Source organism: Lissotriton helveticus, chromosome 5_1 (assembly GCF_964261635.1).
Source record: "Lissotriton helveticus chromosome 5_1, aLisHel1.1, whole genome shotgun sequence".
Lineage (NCBI taxonomy): Eukaryota > Metazoa > Chordata > Amphibia > Caudata > Salamandridae > Lissotriton > Lissotriton helveticus.
Genome location: NC_136065.1, coordinates 372,932,213 through 372,953,167, shown reverse-complemented (window position 1 = coordinate 372,953,167; position 20,955 = coordinate 372,932,213). Strand labels below are relative to the sequence as shown.

Here is a 20,955-nt window from a genome sequence, read left to right as displayed (position 1 = left end):
AGAGGTTGATAATGTCTGATACAGCTGGGCTTGGCTCATATTTTCTAGTCTTGAGTGTCTGTTAATGTCAGTGATATGATTACAGTGTGTTGGTGTCTGTGATAGAGTCAGGGTTATTGAGATGTGTGATATAGGTGTGGGTTGTTCATGTCTGGTATAGTGAGGGATTATTGAAAGTCTAGTAGCGTTATGGTTAGTTGTCACATTAAGTTGGAGGTGTAGGGATCAGGTGGTAGTGTCTGTTAGGGATAGTTTTTTATGTCGGTTGAATGGTTACTATTTATTGAATTCTCTGATTTGATTGATTTTTTTATTTCTACCTAAGAATTGTTGTTTGTTATAATTAGTGTTCTAGTTTCTGGTATATCCCGAGGTTATTGATTTCTGGTAGTGGTAGGGTCAGTTGTTATGCCTTAGGTTAGTTGGTAACTTGCATAGGACCCGGATCCCCCAGCATTGCCCCACCTCCCTCTTCAAGCATAAAGTACCCCACAGTTAAATCAACCAAAGAGATTTGTGTGGGTTTAAAAACGGCCATGTTTAATATCAACATTTCATAAACATGACAAGGCAAATCAACTTCATACTTCAAAATCACAATACACTTTTAATATTAACTTTCATGATTTGCAAGATTATTATCCCCCCAGCACCAAGGGGCCTCCTGGCTCGCACCACTCAAAACTGAGTTTTCCACGCAGGCGCATCGCGCCTGCGCCCTTGGGCGGTGGGCCCCCACCTCTGATCCTTGTCCGCCATTACCGGGGCCCACCCCCCGACCACCAGGCTGCCCAGGGACCCAGGAGGCTCGTAATCTGTCGCCCTAGCCTCCCCAGCCGGTGGTCACTTTTCCTCGGGCGGGCTTACCATCTCTCCCCTCAGTGCTGGCCTCGGTTGTCCGCAAGGCGGACTCCCCTCCATTCTGTAAGTCAATGTCACTGTTCGCAGGTCTTTTTACCGCCACAAGGGTGGCCAAGGCCTTCGGGTCTGCCACCCTCCCCACCTGCATACTGCATGAAAAAAGACCAAGGTCCCTTGATCTATGTATCCATGCCCAAGTCAGGGCACTGCACTCCATCGTGATGATACATTGCGTCCCCAGAGATCATTCTGTGTGGGATGTGACACAAGCGGCCCTACGCTGAGCGCAGCCTTGCCAACTCCCCGTTAAGCCGCCTCACTGCCAGGTTCAAGGATCTCGCCCGCACTCCGGGGCCCTGGCATACCAGACGATTCTGGCCAATGGGAATTCCCCTAACCACGCCAATTCTGTCGGCAACTGCGATCGTTGTGATACCTCACCTTACCGATATCCCGTCAGTGTGGAATGTGACGTGAGAGGCCCTTCACTGAGCACAACCCAGCCCATTCCTTTTTGAGCCGCCTCACCGAGACGTTCCAGGCTCTTGGCCGACCTCTCCGACCGTCGGGGAAGAGTGCCCCAGTACTGTACCACCGTGGCAGGACACCCTACTGAACAGGAGAGAAATGGAAAAGTCAGGCACAGTCATGACCAAGTTGCAAACATCATTCCACGGCCACCCAGGCTTGATAGGACGGCGAAACACGCCGACCACCAGTATCCTATTTTCTTGACAGTGTTAGATGGAGATGGTTTGGTACCCTTGGGACTAAGTGGGATGGAGCAGTGTTAGGTTCGTTTGTATCTGTTAGAGGCATGGTTAGTCAGTGTGCATTGAATGTGTGGTGTAAAGAGTAGTGTAGTGGTGCAGTGGAAAAGAACTGCACTGAGATGGTGAGTCATAGAGTGAGTGGAGTAAGATTGCTGAAGGAAGCGGGGGTGGGGAGTAGTGCAGAACTGTGGAATTGAGCTCACAACGGGTATGGAATGAAGCTTTGAGTAGAGCATTAGAATGGGTTGGGAGGAGGAGTTATGGATGTGTTTTAAGAGCTGTGCAAGAAGCCGTCAAGTGGAAGTGCACTCTGTAAGAGGGGATGTGGAATGAAGGGGAGGGGCCTGCAGAGGGAATTTAGGTAGGCTTGTGCGACCCCTGCAGTGCAAGGGAGCCCCAACCTTTCAGGTGGGCCCTGCTTAGCTCATGGTCTAATACATTTGTGAGGTGCATTGACTGTGCACCCTTACAGTCGCCGCAACAGATTTTGCAGGTAGCGCCACCATTTTGCGTTGTGACACCGCATATGTGTATTGAAAGGGAGCTGGCTTGGGAGTCTTTAGAGAGGACTGCGGTTGCTGCACCGCAGTGCACAGCTGGCCCATGAAACTGCTCTGCCCAGCCCACCCCCTTTCCCCAGCTGAGCCCTTCTCACTCTTTATTTACATGTCATTATGGTCCCAGGCTGCACATATTAGCGCTGTCAGCACCAATCTGCCCGGACATCCCTCACTGCTGCTTGAAAAAGATGGCCCCCTTGCGGTGGGCAGGTGGGCTCGGAGCCCCCTTGGCTGACTAATGCAAATCATTAGAGCAGTTTAAGATGTACCCAGCGCCCCAGGGAGGCCGAGGGATGCGCCCAGCCAGTCCACGGCTACTGGAGCATTTCCACTTAAACACATCAGATTTACCGGCTGCCGCCTTCTGAATTGGATCAAATGAGAAGAGTTAACCTGCACCGTGGAAAGCAGTGAGGAACAGGGGGAGATGGGAACATCTTAGGCAGCTATCAGGAGTGCATGATAGTGAGTGGTCTGGAGTGTATGATGGGGGTGATCTAGAGGGTATGATCAGCGTGTGTGATAGTAAACCACCCTGAGTATATGTTCGAGAATGATCCGGATTATGGTAGGGTGTAACGCGTAGTAGTGTATGATAGAGAGCGAGACATAGTGTATGATAGGGATCAGTCCTGAGTGTATGATAGTAAGTGACCAGGAGCATATGATGATAGGGAGGGATCTAGAGTGTATATGACAGTCAGTGGTTTGATATGTTTGGCAGGGAGTGATCCTGAGAATGACAGGGAGCCACCTATAGTATATGATGGAGAGCTATCTGGAATATATGATAGTAAGCGCCTGGGATTGTATGATCGGGATCGACCCATAGTGTATGATCGTGAAGCAATCCACAGTGTATGATAGGAAGCGATCCAGAGTGCTTGGCAGGAGCCACCCAGACCGCATTACAGGGCGCGACCTCTAGTGCATGATAGGGAGCGATCAAGAGTGTTTGATAGGGAGTGACTCCGAGTCTAAGCAAGCTGGAGTTTGTACCAACAAGCATTCTTGAGTCTGTGTTATGAAGCGATCTATAGTATGTGCTAGGGAGTGTGTGGTAGGTGATCCTTTGTATGTGATTGGGAACTATTTTAAGGGTATGACCTTAGGCGATCCGGAGTGTGTTACAAGGAGTGAAGTATAATGTGTGCTAGAAGCAATCCGGAATGTGTGCTCTGAGTGTATGTTAGTGAGCAATAGGGGTTGCAATGCTGCTGGCAAAGGGTATGGTCAGTGTTCTGGATTGTGTGGTTGGAGTAATCAGAAAGAGGTTTTACGGAGAGATCCCTAGCACACATCAGGAGTATAGACAACATTTCTTTAGGGCTGTACTGTAGATTTTGTTCGAGTGCTAGGAAGTTATCCTGAGATTTTGATATGAAGTTATCAGAAGTGTTCTGGAAAGTATGTTGGGGAATAATCGGGTGTTATTGTTAGGAAAAGGTTGGACCATATTACAACTCTCCAGAGCATTTGTTTGAAACGAACTGTATGGTATTTTATAAATAGTCCTGTGTTTTAGGAAGCACTCTTCGGTTCGAAGTGGAAATATTTTAATTTTCTGGCTACTCTCATGGACCATTGATCTTGACTTACAGAGCACTAGTCTAACCCTGCAAAATCAGGCCCAGCAAGGCAGCCACAAAGGGAGAATAGTTGCCTGGATAGACAGGCGTTCATGTGTGTGTTATTACAGAGTGTGTTCTGCACATTAGTCAACAACCATTACAGGCTGGCAAACATGCACAAGAATGAAACTACTGCATAGACCCTGACGGCTTCTCTCTATGGATCTGCAAGATGTATTACAAATGAAATGACATATTTGTTAGGAGGACAATCCAGAGCAGAGAGCAGTGTAGAGCGTGTGCTAAGGAACTAGGAAGAGTCGGATGTTAGGTGATACACAGAGCTTATGTCGTAGAGCGATCAGAAGCGTGGTGTATCATGTCTTAAGGAGCATTCCAGAGCTTTTGGACTTATGTATATTATGTTTTAGGGACGAAATCTGACCTTGCGATAAGGTGAAACCGTGTGTGTGTGGTGTGCCCACATTTAGAGTTTTGCCAGCCTCTGTTTCAATCCCTCATTTATATTATTTCTTTGTTACCCTTGCAAAGTCTCAGGGTCTTTTGATCTGTCTGGTGGCACTGCAATTTACTAAACATAACTGAATGCCATTAGTTTCTACGTGACCATCAGAGGAAAGAATACTATCCTTCAAAGGCGTGAATCTGAACCAATGGCCTATTCTAATTTTTTATGTAAAAATATATATAGTTTTCATGTAGGACTTTAAAGCCTGTCTTTAGTCGAGTGTGTGTGTGTGTGTGTGTGTGTGTGTGTGTGTGTGTGTGTGTGTGTGCTCGTGAGCCCATCACCCAATTGTGCATGTGTATATGCAGGAAGACTCTCCAAGTATGTTATCAAACTACTCTGGATGCTCTTCTTTTTCATCTTGAAGGGTCTCTCTGAGAAGTTGTGAGGTGAGAGAGACACATTTTGTAGATTAGCTTATCCACAGCTTCTAGGGCTGGTGCCAAATGGCACAGATATCTTTCTTACCTTCCAGGCACAGAATTTCATAAACCTTTGAAGTTGGATAATAGTACCCTGCAGACATTTTTCATTGATAACCCTCTGGATCATTGATAATTAAGCTGTCCTCCAAAGCCCAGGGCTGGTTCTCCTCCTGTGGGAGAGAAGATTAACTAGAGTTGGTGGAGCCAGACCTAGCCCCTTCTCCTGCTGCATTTCTTTGTTAGCTCCAAAGAGGGCTGTTCTTAAGGGTTGTGTCATTGTTGTATTGTGAATGGGCTAAACCAAGCAGGGACCTGTTCTACTTATGTTCCCTCTCTCGTTTTCATGCTCTCTCTCTGTCTATATATATGTATATATATATATATATATATATATAATCTCTGGGTCGAGGGAGGCCCTTTTTATCAGTATATATATATATATATATATATATATATATATATATATATATATATATATATATATATATATATATATATATATATATATATATATATTATAGTAATATGCAGCAACTGAGCAAACAATCTTGTACTACCCAAGGAAGGCAGAAGCTGAAACGTTGTAGTGGAAATATATTTTTGTTCTTTGGTGCATTCATCTGTGTGTCGCTTCTTTAATTTCTTTGTGACATATTGTGTTCTTTGTGATCCGAACCCTGTGTGTGTGTGTGTTAATATATTATAATTGAGGTCACCAGCGATAGAAATTCCTCTGATTTTTGCCCCTTAATAGCTTTACACCCCTTTTACGAATCTCCACGAAATTTTCCAGAATTATTCCTGGTTGTACATTGGCAAATGATGGAAAGTTTTGTTGTTTTTGGCCAATGGGGTGCAAAGAAATAAGAGGGTCTCAAAACAGATTTGTTCCACAGTGCATTTTACAAATAATTATTGTATTAGACGTAGGGCCAAAACAGCAGCACAGATTTTAGTGAAAATTCACTCGGATGCAGAGTATACTATGTAGATGATCCTTTTTTATATGACCACTAAAATGGTTTAGTGGTTGTTAAGTTATAAGGTAATAAAACGTAGTGATATCTGTTGTCGCTGTAGTACCACGGTACATAACAATGACATCATAATATATGAATGGCTACAGGGAGATAATCTACAGTGGAAAGGAAGCCATCTTGTATTAGTAACACAGAATGTATTGTGTGATGTATAGTATTGTGAAAAATAGAGACGCAGAGTTTAAAAATGTAGTATAAATAGGCTATAGAAATCCTATATATGGTAGTAGTGGTAGGTCATTTTATATGTGTATTTCTTTAAAGAAAAATGAACTGACTTCTGCAGTAGTTCCACAGTAGTTTCTAGGAAGTACTGCGGTACCAATACATTAAAAAGATATATATTTCAAAATATTAAATTATATGATACATAATATAAGGTGGCTCTTACAGGAGCTTTTAAGTGTTTGGAAAAGAAAATAAACTAAGAAATGTTGGCTAAGCCAACATATCAGGTTTGAAAGTAAGATGTGGTTTCCATTGGTGGTAACATGGACACCAGCTATGTAACTCCACTCTACGCCACTCCAGTGTATGCTATTGTACTGTATGCTACTCCACTGTAAGTCACCCCACTCTGCCGAACTCCACTGCACACCATTCCACTCTACTGCACTCAACAACTCTGTACTCAACTGTACTAGTCTATGCCCCTCCATTCTCCCACACTGTACTCCACTCTATAGCACTATACTGTACAACAATGCATTCCTGTCAATGCCAGTATAAAGCACTCTAGTGTGTGACTCTGTATGATACTCTAAAATTCCCTCTATGCCACTCCACCCCACTTTACTGCACCTGACTTTGACACACTACTCCATTCTTATCTACTGTACTATAATACTCCACTGTACACTACCCACTCTAAGCTACTCTATGCCTCTTGCCTCTGCTCCACTCTGTGCCACTCTGTGGCACTCCACTGTACTCTACGACACTTCCCAGACCCCTCCACTGTACGATTCAACACTCCTCTCCACTCATTGACACTTTACTTCTCTGTATACTCTACCAGGCAGTCCTCTCCTCCACTCAGTGCAACTCTAATCTACAAAACTGTACAACAGTCTATGCCACTCTACGAGACTCTTCTCCAACCTATCCCTATACACTCCACTGTACAACTCTGTAATCCATTCTATACCAGGACACTCCACTGTACAACACTCAGCTCCCCTCTACAAGACTTTCCGCCACTTTATGATACAGCAGTCCACTGTACTCTATGAGACTCCACCCCAATGTATGACACTATACTTGACTCTACACTTCGCCACACCACTCTACTGCACTCCAGCTCGCGAACCACACAATAACTGTAACTCACCACTCTACCATGTTCTTTGTTCTCAGAAATGATGGGATTTGAGATGTCATACGTGTTGTTATGAATGCGATAAATTTCAGGTGGTATAAGTGATGTAATATGAAAGGGTATAAGTGCATGGTGGCGTGGCAGGTTATAGTTATTCTTGTATGGTAAGCAAGTTAAAAACAGTGTGTATGGAGGAACGCTAGTTATAATAATGTAAAGGTGGTGGATAAATGTTACATTTATGGTATAACCCTAACTTTTAAATATTTCATTTTTATGTTTAAGTATGGTTTGTATTGAAAGAAGAAATAAAGTTGCCATTGAGTAATTATAGCTAGGATTGTGTTTCAATAGGAAATGCATTTTTTGTGTTACTAATAACTTTGGCGCCCTTTGATGAATCTCCTCAACTCTTTCCCAAAAAGTGCTTTTTTTTGTCTAGTTAGCACATGGAAAGTTTCAAGGTGATCCATCAAGCAGGTGCTAAGAAAAAAGGGGGTCCCAAAATGCATTTTCCCCATTTATTTTTCCATAGGAACTTTAGAGACAGCTACAGCCTAAACAGCTGAACGGGTTTACATCAGATTTAGCAGAAAGCTAGATTTAGGAAAGAAAAAGTTGTTTTTTGTATTTTGGTGTAAATCCATCCAGTAGTTTTTGAGTAATTTATGAAAAAAACTTTGTATAGATAGGGACTCTGTGGCTCTGCAGATTCTAACAGATCTCAAAGTGAGATTTGATTGGCTGCCACCACCTTCACCAGGAAGTGGTGGTAGCCACCTTAGGACACATGAGAGTAGGGTAGGAATACCCTGCCCCCTACGTCTGGTGGTGGACTCCCAGAGGGACCCCCTACTGGGCACAATTTTTTTTTATTATTTATTATTTATTTTTGCAGCGAATCGACTACAAAATAAAAACAAATTAACAAGTGCAGTCTCCCGCCCATGTTTTTTTCAAACAGGTCCCGAGGGAAACAAATATTTATAATTTGGGGAAAGTGGGCGCACTTAGCCCCCTTCTCAGGCCGATTTCGGCCCACGGACCCATCCACCGGGGCCCAGCTGCAAGGTAAAGTGGGGCATGCAGCCCCCTCCCGGTCCTTTTTTGTCCGTATTTGCAATGGGAAGGAGGACACACAGCCCCTTCCCTGAGCCTTTAATAACCCTGTGGACCCAATTTCCTAGGGCCGGCTCATATGCTTTGTCCTGGGGTGTCCACCCCTAGGACAATGTGTTTTCCCTGCCTGCACTGGTGCAGGCAGGAAAACCTGAGTTTGCTCTCGCTTGGCGGGAGCAATTTTAAAACTCCTGCCAAGTGGGAGCAAACACCAAGCCTACAGTGAAGCGGGCAGTGTACAGATGAAAAGATTGCCCCCGCCCGCAAGGAGCAGCATTTTTAGCTGCTTCCTGTGGGCGAGAGCAGTGCCGGCTGCTGCTGGATGTAGGGAGCTGGCTGGGGCCGTGGGACTCCGCCTTCAGCCCCCAACCGTAGTATCATGGGTGTCCTGGATGAGCATTAGGGCACCCACCCTTTGTTGGCTGGGGTATGGGAAGAGGGGCTGCGTGCTCCCCTCCCTTGTAACTATAGTGCTGGGCACAGAGGATGGGATCCTGGGGGCCAAAATTGGCCCGGGGAAGGGACCATGTGCCCTCCTCCACCCAGAGAATATGCCAGGACTGGGGGAGGGTGGCATCCCTGGAGCCAAAATTGGCCGGAGAAGTAGGCTGCATGCCCTTCTCCCGTACATTGTAATTTTGTGGCCCTCTTCCCCTCTAAAATATATATGGCCTGGGGTTTGGTGTCCCTAGTGGGTTGAGGGAGGGTGGCCACTCAGTCCCCCTCCTCTTTAAATAAAAAAAAGGCTTGGGATCACAAGGACTAACTCCGCCTGGGGTTGGCAACAGGACCTGGTTGTAGATCAAGCCCTGCGGCCAAGCCACCACTCAGTCACAGCGTGGGGGTGGTTGCATGCAGGAGATTGGCCACAGGCCAGGCCATGCCATGCGACCAACCTCCCCCATCATGCATGACCGAATGCCCTGCGGAGCATGGGGTTGGCTGCATGCGGGGAGTTGGCCGTTGCGACCAGCCCTGCAGCCAACCAACCACTGCGCATGGCCTGAGGCTGAGCACGGTGGCTGTTGGATTAACGTATGTTAATTAAATATTACTTTACGTTAAAAGAGCACTAGAAACTCACTGGAAAAAAGAAAGGTTAAAGTGACGGTATAGTTAGGGAAATGTTCTGTTTTAAACCCTAAAAACCACTGAAATTCACCACTTATAGTTAGTTATCTCAAGTAACTATAACTTGTGTCCTAAGGTATCTATAACTTGCGCCTTCGGGAAGATTTTTGACTTGCCAGTTTGTGGGACCACTTTGGGTAATCTCTGACTGCCCTCACTTTTTGGGATCACTTTGGGTAATCTCTGACTGCCATCATAAAGAGCCTTTCTTGGAGCTCCTTAGAAAAGCCTGTTTCCATCCATGCAGAAGAAGTCTAGTTTCTGGAGAAGCCTGCAGAAGAAAAGTCTTAAAGAAAATAATCCCTGCAGGTATTCCTGCTGTAAGAAGGTGATTCCCAATGAAAAAAGGGCAACATAAATTCAGTGAGAATATCTGTGGTTGACTATAAACTGACATTTGTGGAGAGTAAAGGACTGGAAAATTCAACAAATTCCAGTTGAATCCATTTTTTTTCTCAGCCTTAGGTTCAAAGGCAGAATACTTCTGATGCTCCAGAGCGAGGACTCGTTTTAACAATCTTCAGTCCTCCTGAGCGCTTGTTCAGATAAATTTGATGCAGAACTATTCCCCTGGGAAGCACCCCATCGATCCACTTTGTCCTCAGTTTGCTATCAAATATAGACAAGGGTGGACTTCAAAGTGACCATGTTCCTTCTTGGTATCAGACCAGCTTGACCTAAGGCTATTGGAGTCTGAGTGAGGGCTGAATGGACAGTTGAGAGTGTTAAAGATAATCTAGAATATGCTAGAGAGCAATGCTAAGTGAGTTTTAGAGAGTGATCCTGAGCGTGTGTGGGAATGATTGAGTCATGCAATAGGAAGTGATCTGCAATATGTGTTAGGGAGTGATCTGGAGTGTGCTGTGATCACAGTGGAACTATTCAGAGCAAATGATCAGAGAGTTCTAGAAACTGTATTAAGAAGCAATCTGGAGCATATTAAACAGAGCGATCCAGAGTGTCTTGGGTCGTGATCTACAGTGTTTAATTTGGAAAATCTCCAGGGTGTATTAGTAGCCATTTGAAAAGTGTGTGTTAAGTGCAATCTAGAACATTTGATAAGGATCAGTCTGCAATGTGTGTTTGGAGTAATCCAGAGAATAGGTTAGGAATTTTCCGACGTGTTCAGAATGATGCAGAGGGTGAGTTAGGTAGCAGTTTCTAGCACAGGGCTAGGAGCATTGGGAGAGCAAGTGTGCTAACGAGGGATTTGGTGTGTGAACTAGGGGCGATCTATAGAGTGTGTTACAAATGGCCTGGGAGGTGCTTCAGAGCAATTTGGCGGGTGTATCCCTGTCTTCAGTTGTGCCCTGAGGACAGCAGAGCCTTTGCAGATGCTGCAAAGGCTAATATACTACTATTCAAACTCAAGTCCTTGAATTTGGAGAAAGCGCTGCTTGTCACAAAATAGTCGCAGAGGCTTATTATCTAGGTATACCCCAATATATAATGCATGACAATAATATCGGATCCAAAGCATTTTTATACTACTACAGCGAAAGGTGAATATAATAGGTGAATATTATAGTGAACGGGGTTAGGTAAATGATGTGGATGTAAAAATAATAATATACTTACCTTGCGATACAGCAGTAGGGCATATACTGGATGCAATATAATTATAGTTCTCTTCCAGATTATCCTCATCAATAGTCATAAGCACTAGAATATTTCCGCCCATGCGCGGGAGTATTCTAGTGCCTATGACTTTGATGAGGATACCCCTGGAAGAGAACTAGGATTACAGGTAAGTAACTAATCCATAGGTATTATTGACCTCAGAAAAGTGTAATGCAATAATTGACTATTTTAACTCCAGATATGGACAAATTTGGCGAACGTTATAATTTCTCCAAGCATTGTAAAGCAGGGTTGAAATGGTGTAACTTTGCCTCGCAGCACGCTCCCAGCTACGCAGCAAAAGGCACTAAACTTGGAATACCTTAAGAAGCAAGTAGAAGCGTGAGGGGAGAAGGACGTGGACTAGGTTGCTTTTTATGAGTCCTTTAGTCTCTCAATATCAAACCAACTGGTTTCGACTTGTCCAAATTCCGTCTTGAAAGTACTTGCTAAGTGGGCCAATAAAATGTGCGCGCCGTCGACAAGACCTGACAGTTAAAGCCTGTACTTCAGGCGTTAACAGTGAAACTACAAGCCCTAGTTCTGGTTTAAGAATGTCATCCATGACCAGACAGCCACACACGCGCACACAGCAGCTATAGCAGCGGGTGGGAGAAGCAAAGTAAATATTAAATTAATAGAGAAATGGGAGAAAACGGGTTAATAGCCGTCGTGAAATGATAGTAAGTGCTTGGAGTTAACCTATGCGAGATGTGACAGCTTGTTTGTCGGGCCGCTAATGGCTGTTTCCGGTCCCCTCTTTCCCCCTGCCCGGTGCCTGTCACAGCCAATCTATGTCCTAATCTGCTTCAATTAATGGGGCGCAGTCGGTGCGCTGCTCGCCCCCCGCCCCGCTCGGAAAAGCCGGACTCTCACAATGGCGCGCGCGCGCGTCGAAGCCCAGGAGGGAGCACGAGACCTGCAGGCTTCCCGCGCTAAATGGGTGCCGCGGAGCGCGCATCTGACGCCCTCTTGCTGACAAATTATTTCTGTCACCTGCTGTCTGTCTCCCATTAGACAACGGAGGGCGAGTTCACGAGTGACGAGCACCCGCCTGCCGAGCCGCTGTGCAGACATCCATTACACACGCCCCTACTGCAGCGTGAAAATGCTGCAATTAAATATATGCAAATTGTTGTTCTAAACGGGCATATCTTGTAGATATCTGCCGAACTCACTTCTGACGCCGCCCCCCATCCCATCTGCAGTCACTATCTGCGCGTCAACAGAGCCCCTCCAGGCTACAGTTAGGTATTCCGTTTGACAGAACAGAAACTTCACAACAGGCGCGCCCCCCGGAAGCCGGTTGGGCTGGGCAGAGCCAGGCCAGTTTCTGTCAGGCTGAGGCTGAAGGACTAGTGTAGAAGCTGTAATGTGCCTGGGCAGGGCCTCTTAAAGGCTGGTTCATGGGTGAGCATAACGTGGCTGACTTTGCCTTTCAAGTCTCCTAGAGGACTTGGAAGGCACTAAACCAGCTGAAACTCCCCCTCCAATACCGAATAATGGAAGCCTCCTGGCATAGCACAACACGACCTGTAGTATTTAAAGAAGCCGTCACAATATACAGTCGTCCACGGTACTGTGGGGCATATTACCAACAACTAGCGATAATTTTTGTCTCTAACTTGTTTAGAGACAATAATTATCGCCGCACATCGGCGATTTTTATCGCAGATAAACCTTGCTATTAGCAAGGTTTATCGCAAATGCGATAAAAAACGGCCGCAATGCATGAATATCGCTGAAAAGTCAGCGATATTCATGCATTATCGAGCAAATGCTCTTAGCCATGTTATCCACCTCCCATTGGATAACATGGTGAATAACTGCTCAGGGCAGGTGTTAGCTTTTGGAGATATTCGCGCTTAGCGCGAATATCTCCAAAAGTTGGTAATAGGAGATAGCGATGTTAGCGACTGTTTCCAGTCGCTAACATCTTGGCACGCCCACTTTGCATGTCATTAGTGATAAATATCACTGACATGCAAAGCGGGGCCCAAGATGGTCGCTATCTCCTATTAGCTGTCACTAACTGGTGTTAGCGACAGCTTGGTAATAGGGAGATAATTTTATCTCCGCTTTCTTGGCTTTTAAAGCCAAAAAAGCGGAGATAAACCCCCTTGATAATATGCCCCTGTGTTATTTAAAGTATAACAGCCCTGGTGAGAAGTGTTGGTACTCTCTGATTTAAAGTATAGTTGTCCTGGATTATAGCAACCTGTTGTGAAGTATTGCTACTCCCTGATTTAAAATGCAGCAACCCCACAGAGAAGTGTTGGCACTCCCCGATTTAAGGTATATCAGCCCTGATGAGAAGAGTTGGTACTGACTGCTTTAAAGTGTAGCTGTCCTGGTGAGAAGTGTGGGTACTCTCTGATTTAAGGTACATCAGCCCTGATGAGAAGAGTTGGTACTGACTGCTTTAAAGTATAGCAGCCCTGGTGAGAACGGTTGGTACTCTGATGTAAAGTATGGAAGCCACAGAATGCAGTGTTAGTACTCTCTGATGTCAAGTTTGCCACTGAGAATAAGAAGTATTGTTATTGTTTGATTAAAGATACAGAAGCTCTGCTGACAAGTGTTGGTATTTTAATTTGAAATGTGCAGCAGCAGTGAAGTAGCACCTTAATGCTCTGGGCAGATCGACTCCCTGCAGAACTACTCAGTTGAATCATTGCCAACCTACCTGCCCTGCTCCACATGGTTCAAAAGGTTCAAAATAAGCTTTATTCGATATTCAAACAGAAATATCATATAAGCATACATAGTTATAACTGTTATAAAAATAGACATAAAATTTCGGTTTAAAATCATCTATTACACAGTTAAAAAGTTTAAAATTCAGAAGTAAGAGAGGACAAAAGGCAATATTAAAAACAGCATCAATATCACACAGACCATTCTAAAAATTGTTGGTAGCACACAGTTCATGGCATCCCCTTTTACCAAAATGTATAGTTCCATGTAGCTTGCCTTAGGGACGGGTAGGGTCGGGGGCCGGGATAAAAATCGTGCAAGTCCCATATGCGAATGGGACCATCTCCCTCTTTGGGTTGGGAGGATCGCAAGAAGGGGACAATATTCATAGTTTTGAATTTAATTAAAATAAGGTCGCCCGGAATGTCTTTGGCCGACGTACCAAGCCACCCCACCCTCCTGACCCTCAAAATGCCGCCATCTAAAGCAGGTGGCAATGGTCTGTGTTGTTTTAGCCAGGAGATGGTTTTATTTAACAAGTCCTGATGGGATTCAAATTTGCCCTGAATCGGTGCAGGGACCCGTCCCGGCCTCTTCGTGCCTCTGAGGGCCACAGAGGGCCCGCCCTTTGCCCGGGCTTAGCCCCGCGCGCGTCCCGCGTTGCGGGAGGTGTTCCGCGGTCTTGAGGCGCCTCCAGGCGCAGCGGGAGCGTCACGAGCGCGCCAGGACCCGGGGCTGCTGGGAAATGTAGGCGTTCACTGCCCGCCTTGGCCAGGAGAGTCCCAGGTGAGTCCCCGTGGCTCCGCTTGGTCCGTTGCCTTTGCCGTTCCCCTCACGGCTGGATTAGTGGAGGGATTGCCCGGCCGTTCCCCTCACGGCTCCCCGCCACTGCAAGTGAGTTCAAAGAATGCTCCACATGACTTAGGTCAGGAGTGCTTATTAATACGCCGCTCCCCACCAGTAAACATAGGCAGTTTAATCACCACATTTTATTCCTAGTGAGTGCCATATACTCTAGACAGATGTCACGGTCGCCTTTTCAATAGCACTAAAAACAAACAGAAGACCTTAGAGATGCAGCACAAATCAAAAGGCACAATATTCAGTCCGGATCTTCTATTCCAAGACCACAAAATTTGCAGGAACTACTACCAATAAATTCCCAACAGCAGCCAAACTCAGCTCAACAGAATACTCTAGACACACCAGCCCACACCCCTACACATCCAGTATAGCACTGAGGACCATTCAGATGTCAATGTGCTGCACTAGCTGCACTCAATATAAAGGTAGCATCTTAACGACTACAACACAGCAGTGACCTTTGCCTTAACACACAATGCTGCAAACGCAACAGAACACCTTAATAATTATATGTCCAAACCCCAATCTCATTAAAAAAACACAAAATATGCACCAACCCAAACCCTCTTATAGCAATTTGAAAAGAGCTCTTCTCCTACTGCCCCAACGAAAAATGACCTTCTAAGCCGCTAACACATTCTGAAAATACAAGACACGCACAGTATGCACAACCATATGCCCACTGCAGCTTTCGTACAGAACACACTAAATACATCAACATCAGAGACTTGTGCGAAGTATAGAGCACTTAAACTATGCAAATGGCAACAAACATCTCTAAACACAGACTGAATACCGCCCTCAGACCACCCTACAAAATTTCACATAACCAGTAAGCCACAAACATATTAGAAGCAACTCTAGACTCAGAACACATTTAAACCAGTCTGCAGTACATCCAATACTCACTGCTTATAACATATATATATTGCACAATCTAACATGACTCACAAGTAAATGACAGACAACAGCCATTCTAACAGAACCCAAGCCAAGTGGATTAGCTTTCCAGCTTATTGCTCACCCACAAACACAAACCTACACACTTGAAAAAAAGAATATACTCCAAGCTGACCAAGACACAACCACCTTCTGGTGTACTGGTTCTCCACCACACCTTGGGAGTTTGTGAACAGCCCTACAAACACAGCCCTCGGTGACCAAAACACACACCACTGGAGTTCATCCCACACCACACCTAACAGTACTGTAACAGTCTGAGCACATAAGACAGGACAATACGCTGCCAGCCAGAACCAGCCTTAAATGTGCACCCCGGCCAGCCCACAGAGCCAAAGGGCCACCCCCATAGCAGATGTGCGCTTTATAAATGTTGCTAAGAAGACATAACAACAAGCGTTGTTCACTATGGGAGGTAAAGCAGGCTACAGGACGCCTTCTCCCTCACAGGTGTTAATGGTACCCTGGGCCGTCACCATCCTCCTACTGACTGCCCTGACCGGGAAGGGCCAGGGCCCTTAGCCACTGGTGATGGCAGACTCGCAGGAACTCCATCTCCCCACACAATAGTGCACCTCTCATTGCACCAGGGCCCAGAGATTGAGGGGCGCACTGCGCTCCGAATATGGCCCTTTTTATTACCCATCTGGGAGGAAGGGACCATTTTCCCTGGCACATCGCTGGCAGTCTCTTGTACCGCTCCACACTCCCCACCGCCCCCACCGCTCACACCCCCTACCACCTCCACCGCTCACACCCCCTTCGCTGGTGTCAGTGGGACCGTCCACCGCCCCCTACCGCCGGTGTCTCTTACAGCAGTCCTAAGCCAAGCCTTAACTGATGCCTCCGTCCCTTGATCCGGTGAGAGGCGGATTGAGGCTATCTGTGGGCAGGCAGGGCCGCCCCGGGCGAGGATCGAGCTCCGAGAGCTTTGTAGTGCAAGTCCCTCTCACATGTATTAGCACCCGCCCCCCAGGCCCGGGCTGCAGCGGGAGGGGCCTCAAAGGAGCTTCTGAAATCTTGTTTGAAAGCAATAAGTGGGCACTGGCAGTCTATTACCAGCACCCCTGGGGGTGCGAGAGGTAGGCAGCGCAGAGCAGCTTTGAGGGAATTGGAAAATACAAGTTGGATTCTACAACAGGGAGGTGGGAGGAGGAAATGGAAAGAGGGGGCAGTTCGAGGGGTGGTGGAGACTGGGTTAGACGGGGAACCGAGAGCAGCTTTCTGGGAATAGAATATATAAAGGTGAGTACGTGAGAAGGGACCAAGGGGAGATATCCACTGGAAGGGACCTTGAGAGAAGGGGTTTACAAAGAGAAAGAGGGAGCCCTGGAGAGAGGAAAAGCGAGGGAACATAAAGTTAAAGAGAAAACAGAGGGAAGGGGGATTAGAACCTGGAGTACAGAAGGACGCATGGGGGTGGGTTCTGATTGTAGGGATGCCACCGCCGAGCCCAGCAGTGTGGCAGTTCCCGCCATCTGCAACACCTCTACTAGATTCGTCACCGGCTCTTCTTGTGTCTTTGCACTATGAATTCACCCACTACAATTTTTCGAATACCTTTATTCGCATTGGAGTTGTAAAATGTTTCTCCTCGTAGTTACTAACTAGACACGCTCCTAACTCTTCTGTGTTACAAGCACCTCCTATTTCAGAACCCCTTTCTTGTAAACGACTGGTTTTCCAGAGAATACTGCTGAAAAATAAAACCTGTCCACACTCACCAAACAACAGTTTTCACAGTGAGGAAATCCAGACTTTTGGAACACCAATACCTGTATAGATCCCCGTGTGTTTCGTTCTGCGGGTCGTGACTCAGCTCCACTGCGAAAAATGCCTTTTTGTGGGCAAGAGACTGGTATAACAATGAAACTTGTCATGGGCCTTGTGTGATTCATTTTTGAATCTGTGTAGTGCTTTAGACTGAAGGGTGCAGCTAAGAGCTTGACTGATTTGCTCTACCTAGTTTTCCAGGTTGTTGGGAGTCACATGGAAAGCCAATCGGCTTTCTCTGGTGCCACCAGAGTTTTCATGCTATTGTACAATGCCTAGTGTCTAAAGACAGGGAAGAAAAACGGAAAACAAAACTAAACCCACTTTATCCACAGGGACAATCACAGGGCAAGGAATGGTAAAATAGTCTTCATTCACCTCTATGGGAAAATGTTCCTTTTCATTTTAACTAAAGCATTTGATAATCAAAAGTTGTATGTTTTTGATAATCATTTCATAAGTTTATTGATTCCTAATGATTGCTGTCAGGTTTATATTGATTTGAAGTCCAGTAAGTTTCGAAATTGTATTGATAAATTGGTGTGAGGCAAAGGCACTCCTCATACGCCCTTTTGTGGTGCTCTAGTGTTCATCGACTTATTCAGTGAAAAAGTGACAAGTTTTCAACAGGAACTAAGGTTACTCATTATGAGCAACATTTATATATGTGTATTCTTTCCTGTCAGATTTTCATGTATAGTGGGATTTTTTTGAAGCAGACTTACTCATGCTTTGTGGTATTTTTTAGTTAATCTGCTTTTTCAGGGCAAACCTACAGTCTCTTTTTTATTTCAATAAATAAAGAGGTGTGCATGTAGAGTTATGTAAGCTGAGTTCTAAGACCTCATAGGTAATGAAGTGGTGTTTGTAGTGGCTACCGTAATTAATGGGTACACCGTGTAGGAACAGTAACTGAATAGGAGTTTGTTTCATTTGTGCAACCCATAATTTTATATAAATATTAAGTGTGCTTAATAGTATTTCCTAAAGCACGGATGTATCAGTTTTCATCCTTTCTGTGGTATGCACATGTCCTAAGTAGATTTTATGCCAATATCAAAATGGACTTGGATCTAATGGCGACATTTTGAGCAATTTGTGCTGGCCCATGTAAAAATAAGTTATCAGAACTCGACCCTAAGAAGGGATTGTGCATTATGAAATCATTTTCCAATTTTCAGCTTATGTGTATTCCAGGAGACTATTCTGAATTACGTGGGTTTTTTGTATTGAAGTTCCAAAGTTAAACGCAAAACGTGAATTTTGAATCTATTTATGTAAACTGCCAATTTAAACTTAATTATAGTGGTGTTATTACACTATAGTCAAAGATAACTTAATGTATTGTGCATATCCAAATAATTTTGCAGCATGAAGACAGACCTCTCTGCAAGTGAGTGCATTGTTGCTGGAGAGTGATTCTTGCCATACAGGGGTGGGTGGTGGGTGTGTCAGGTGTGTGTGTGTGTGTGTGTGTGTATATATAAATATATATATGTATGTAGAGAGAGAGAGACAGGTGTCTACAAAGGTATAGCAAGAGTGGGAGGAATAGATCATTCATGGAAACGTGGCCATCTTCATAAATAAGGGCTATTCTTCATCCACATAAAGTGCGGAAAACAGAAAAAATAGCATTGTTTTTCATACAGAAATAAGTACTATGTAGTGCTGTCTTGTATTTGTATAATGCCATCTCTGCCTTCTGTCGACGTTTGTTAACTATTTCACAAGCAGGCTTGTGGTTTTATCCAGTGCTTTAAATGGGCTGGTACTCAATACCAGCACTTTTTTATTTGGAGAGGGAGAGTACCTGCACTTTCAAGTGAGACGTAATACTAGATTGGAGAATACCGGCACTTCTCGGAAACAAGCAGGAACTCTGGTACAGAGTACCTGCACTTGTATGTCTACATTTCCAGCACTGGTGTTATCACGAGGACACATATATACACATATGGGTGTGCTTGTGTGTGCATTCCACGTTTTAGCCCCTAAAGCTGTGCGTTCTGCATCTAGTCTCAGCTATATATCTGTCTGTGCCACTAACGGAAGCCGCGCACAGTACGTTTTGGAAAGTTACACCGGCATGTGAGCGAGGCGCAGACCCTGGTCAGCACTTCCAAACTACCTGCAGAATTACCCAGTTCTCTCCTCAACAGATGTGGAGAGCTTCCTTTTCCCGCCATCTTGGCGATGGGCTAGAAACATCGCGTGCCTTCTCTCGCTGCACCCTTTGACCCGCGCTCTTCCGTGCAAGGGGCGCGGAATTGACTCCCGACATTGACCATCGCCCCCTGTCTTCCACCCCTCCCCACCCCCAAAACAACCCACTGAGAGGAGGCAGCGATGGTCGAGATTGGGGGCAAGTAATTGCAGTCGACTTCCCAAAGACTCGGTGGTTTATCATAAAAGCTGCACATTTCCCGCTGCAGACGCCATGGCCACAGAGCCCCGGGGGCGGCTCAGCAACGGAGGGAATTAATTACTTTCATTCCTCCCCTTCTTTTAAAGTACAGGAGAGTGATGAAACGTCCCGAGGGGGGAGCGAGGTTGTTGCAAAGGGGTGGTGGAGGAGTACGGTATGGGCGAGGGGGGCTTCGGGCCTGCGGTTTCACATGGGGCCCGTAACGCAGTCATTGGACCGACACACTGGCCGCTTGGATGGCACAGCGGGTTATCATGGAATCGGCGATCACCCTTCTGCCTCCTGTTGACCACCCTGGGGTGCCCACCCCTGTGGAACCTGTGACTGATGTGGTGCAGCAGGAGGACGATGGGGGCTCGGCACAACACCGGCCGTCAGGGCCTGCCAATCCCAGTGATTGACAGGCTGCCGATTTCCTGTCAGATAAAACTTTGCAGATGTAGAGTTGCTATTGATTTTGCATTAGTGATGGTAATGTACCAAGAAGTAATAAATTACAGCAAGGCAAGGTCATAGGGAAGTGAGCGGTGTGGAGGGGGAGGGCTGCCTTCCAATCTTCAGGGGGGATTACTGCATCCGCTGCAAACTTCCGAAAGTTCAAACATTTGCCTAAATTACTTTAACCTGTTTCCGAATGAACTTGCAGCGACTGAACCCTCTCAGTACAAGTCCATTGGCCACTGTTACCAAAGATGGTGATAGTGGAGAAGCAATCCAAGGTCCAGCTGTAGAGTGACTATGCACCGCTGTCGGATGTACTCTACTGTGGCCTAACTCTGTAGGCTGTAGCTGAATGGCTGCCTCTGCAGGATCAGAGCATGCAGTGGCTGTGAGTACACTCACAGGCCGGCTGTAAGGATGTACACACCAAACTTTACACCATAGAATTCGCAAAAAGCAGAGTCTTGCATCACATAACATAACATATAGTAACACTCAATGGGTGGCCATGTCTAGGCTTTGGCTTTCTTGAAGCCTGGTTGAAGCAGTGGAGGTTTTTCATAGAGAGGGTGGAATGAAACTGATTGGGCGGCCGCTTTTCACCACAAGTACCCACGCCTTGTGGCATATGTGTTAAACTGAGCTGGAATGAAACTCTTCTTTCAGAAGAATTAGCGGTGTTCTCTTGTGCTTGTCTTGTATGAGGTGATAAATGCCTTTGGATTTCCATGTGCTCCTGAGTGGAAGTTAAACCTTTGGACATAAGCGTTCACTGGTGCTATCTATTTCCTGCTGGCAGTGGTTTGATTGGGTGGAAGGAAACACTTAGGACTGCACAATTTTCC

General features: G+C 45.7%; 1 protein-coding gene across 3 annotated transcripts in view; it reads left to right on the top strand.

The window, feature by feature from the left end:
* PAX7 (paired box 7) overlaps positions 1-20,955 on the top strand; it is a 270,897-nt gene that overhangs the window by 223,652 nt on the left and 26,290 nt on the right. Inside the window, exons 9-10 of one of the 3 annotated variants that reach the window (XM_078642523.1) lie at positions 1,322-1,334; positions 3,804-3,822. The exons of the other annotated variants lie outside the window; for them this stretch is intronic. Of the exons in view, the coding sequence (XP_078498649.1) occupies positions 1,322-1,334; positions 3,804-3,822 (32 nt within the window). The remainder of the gene's footprint in view (positions 1-1,321; positions 1,335-3,803; positions 3,823-20,955) is intronic. 3 annotated transcript variants of the gene reach the window in all.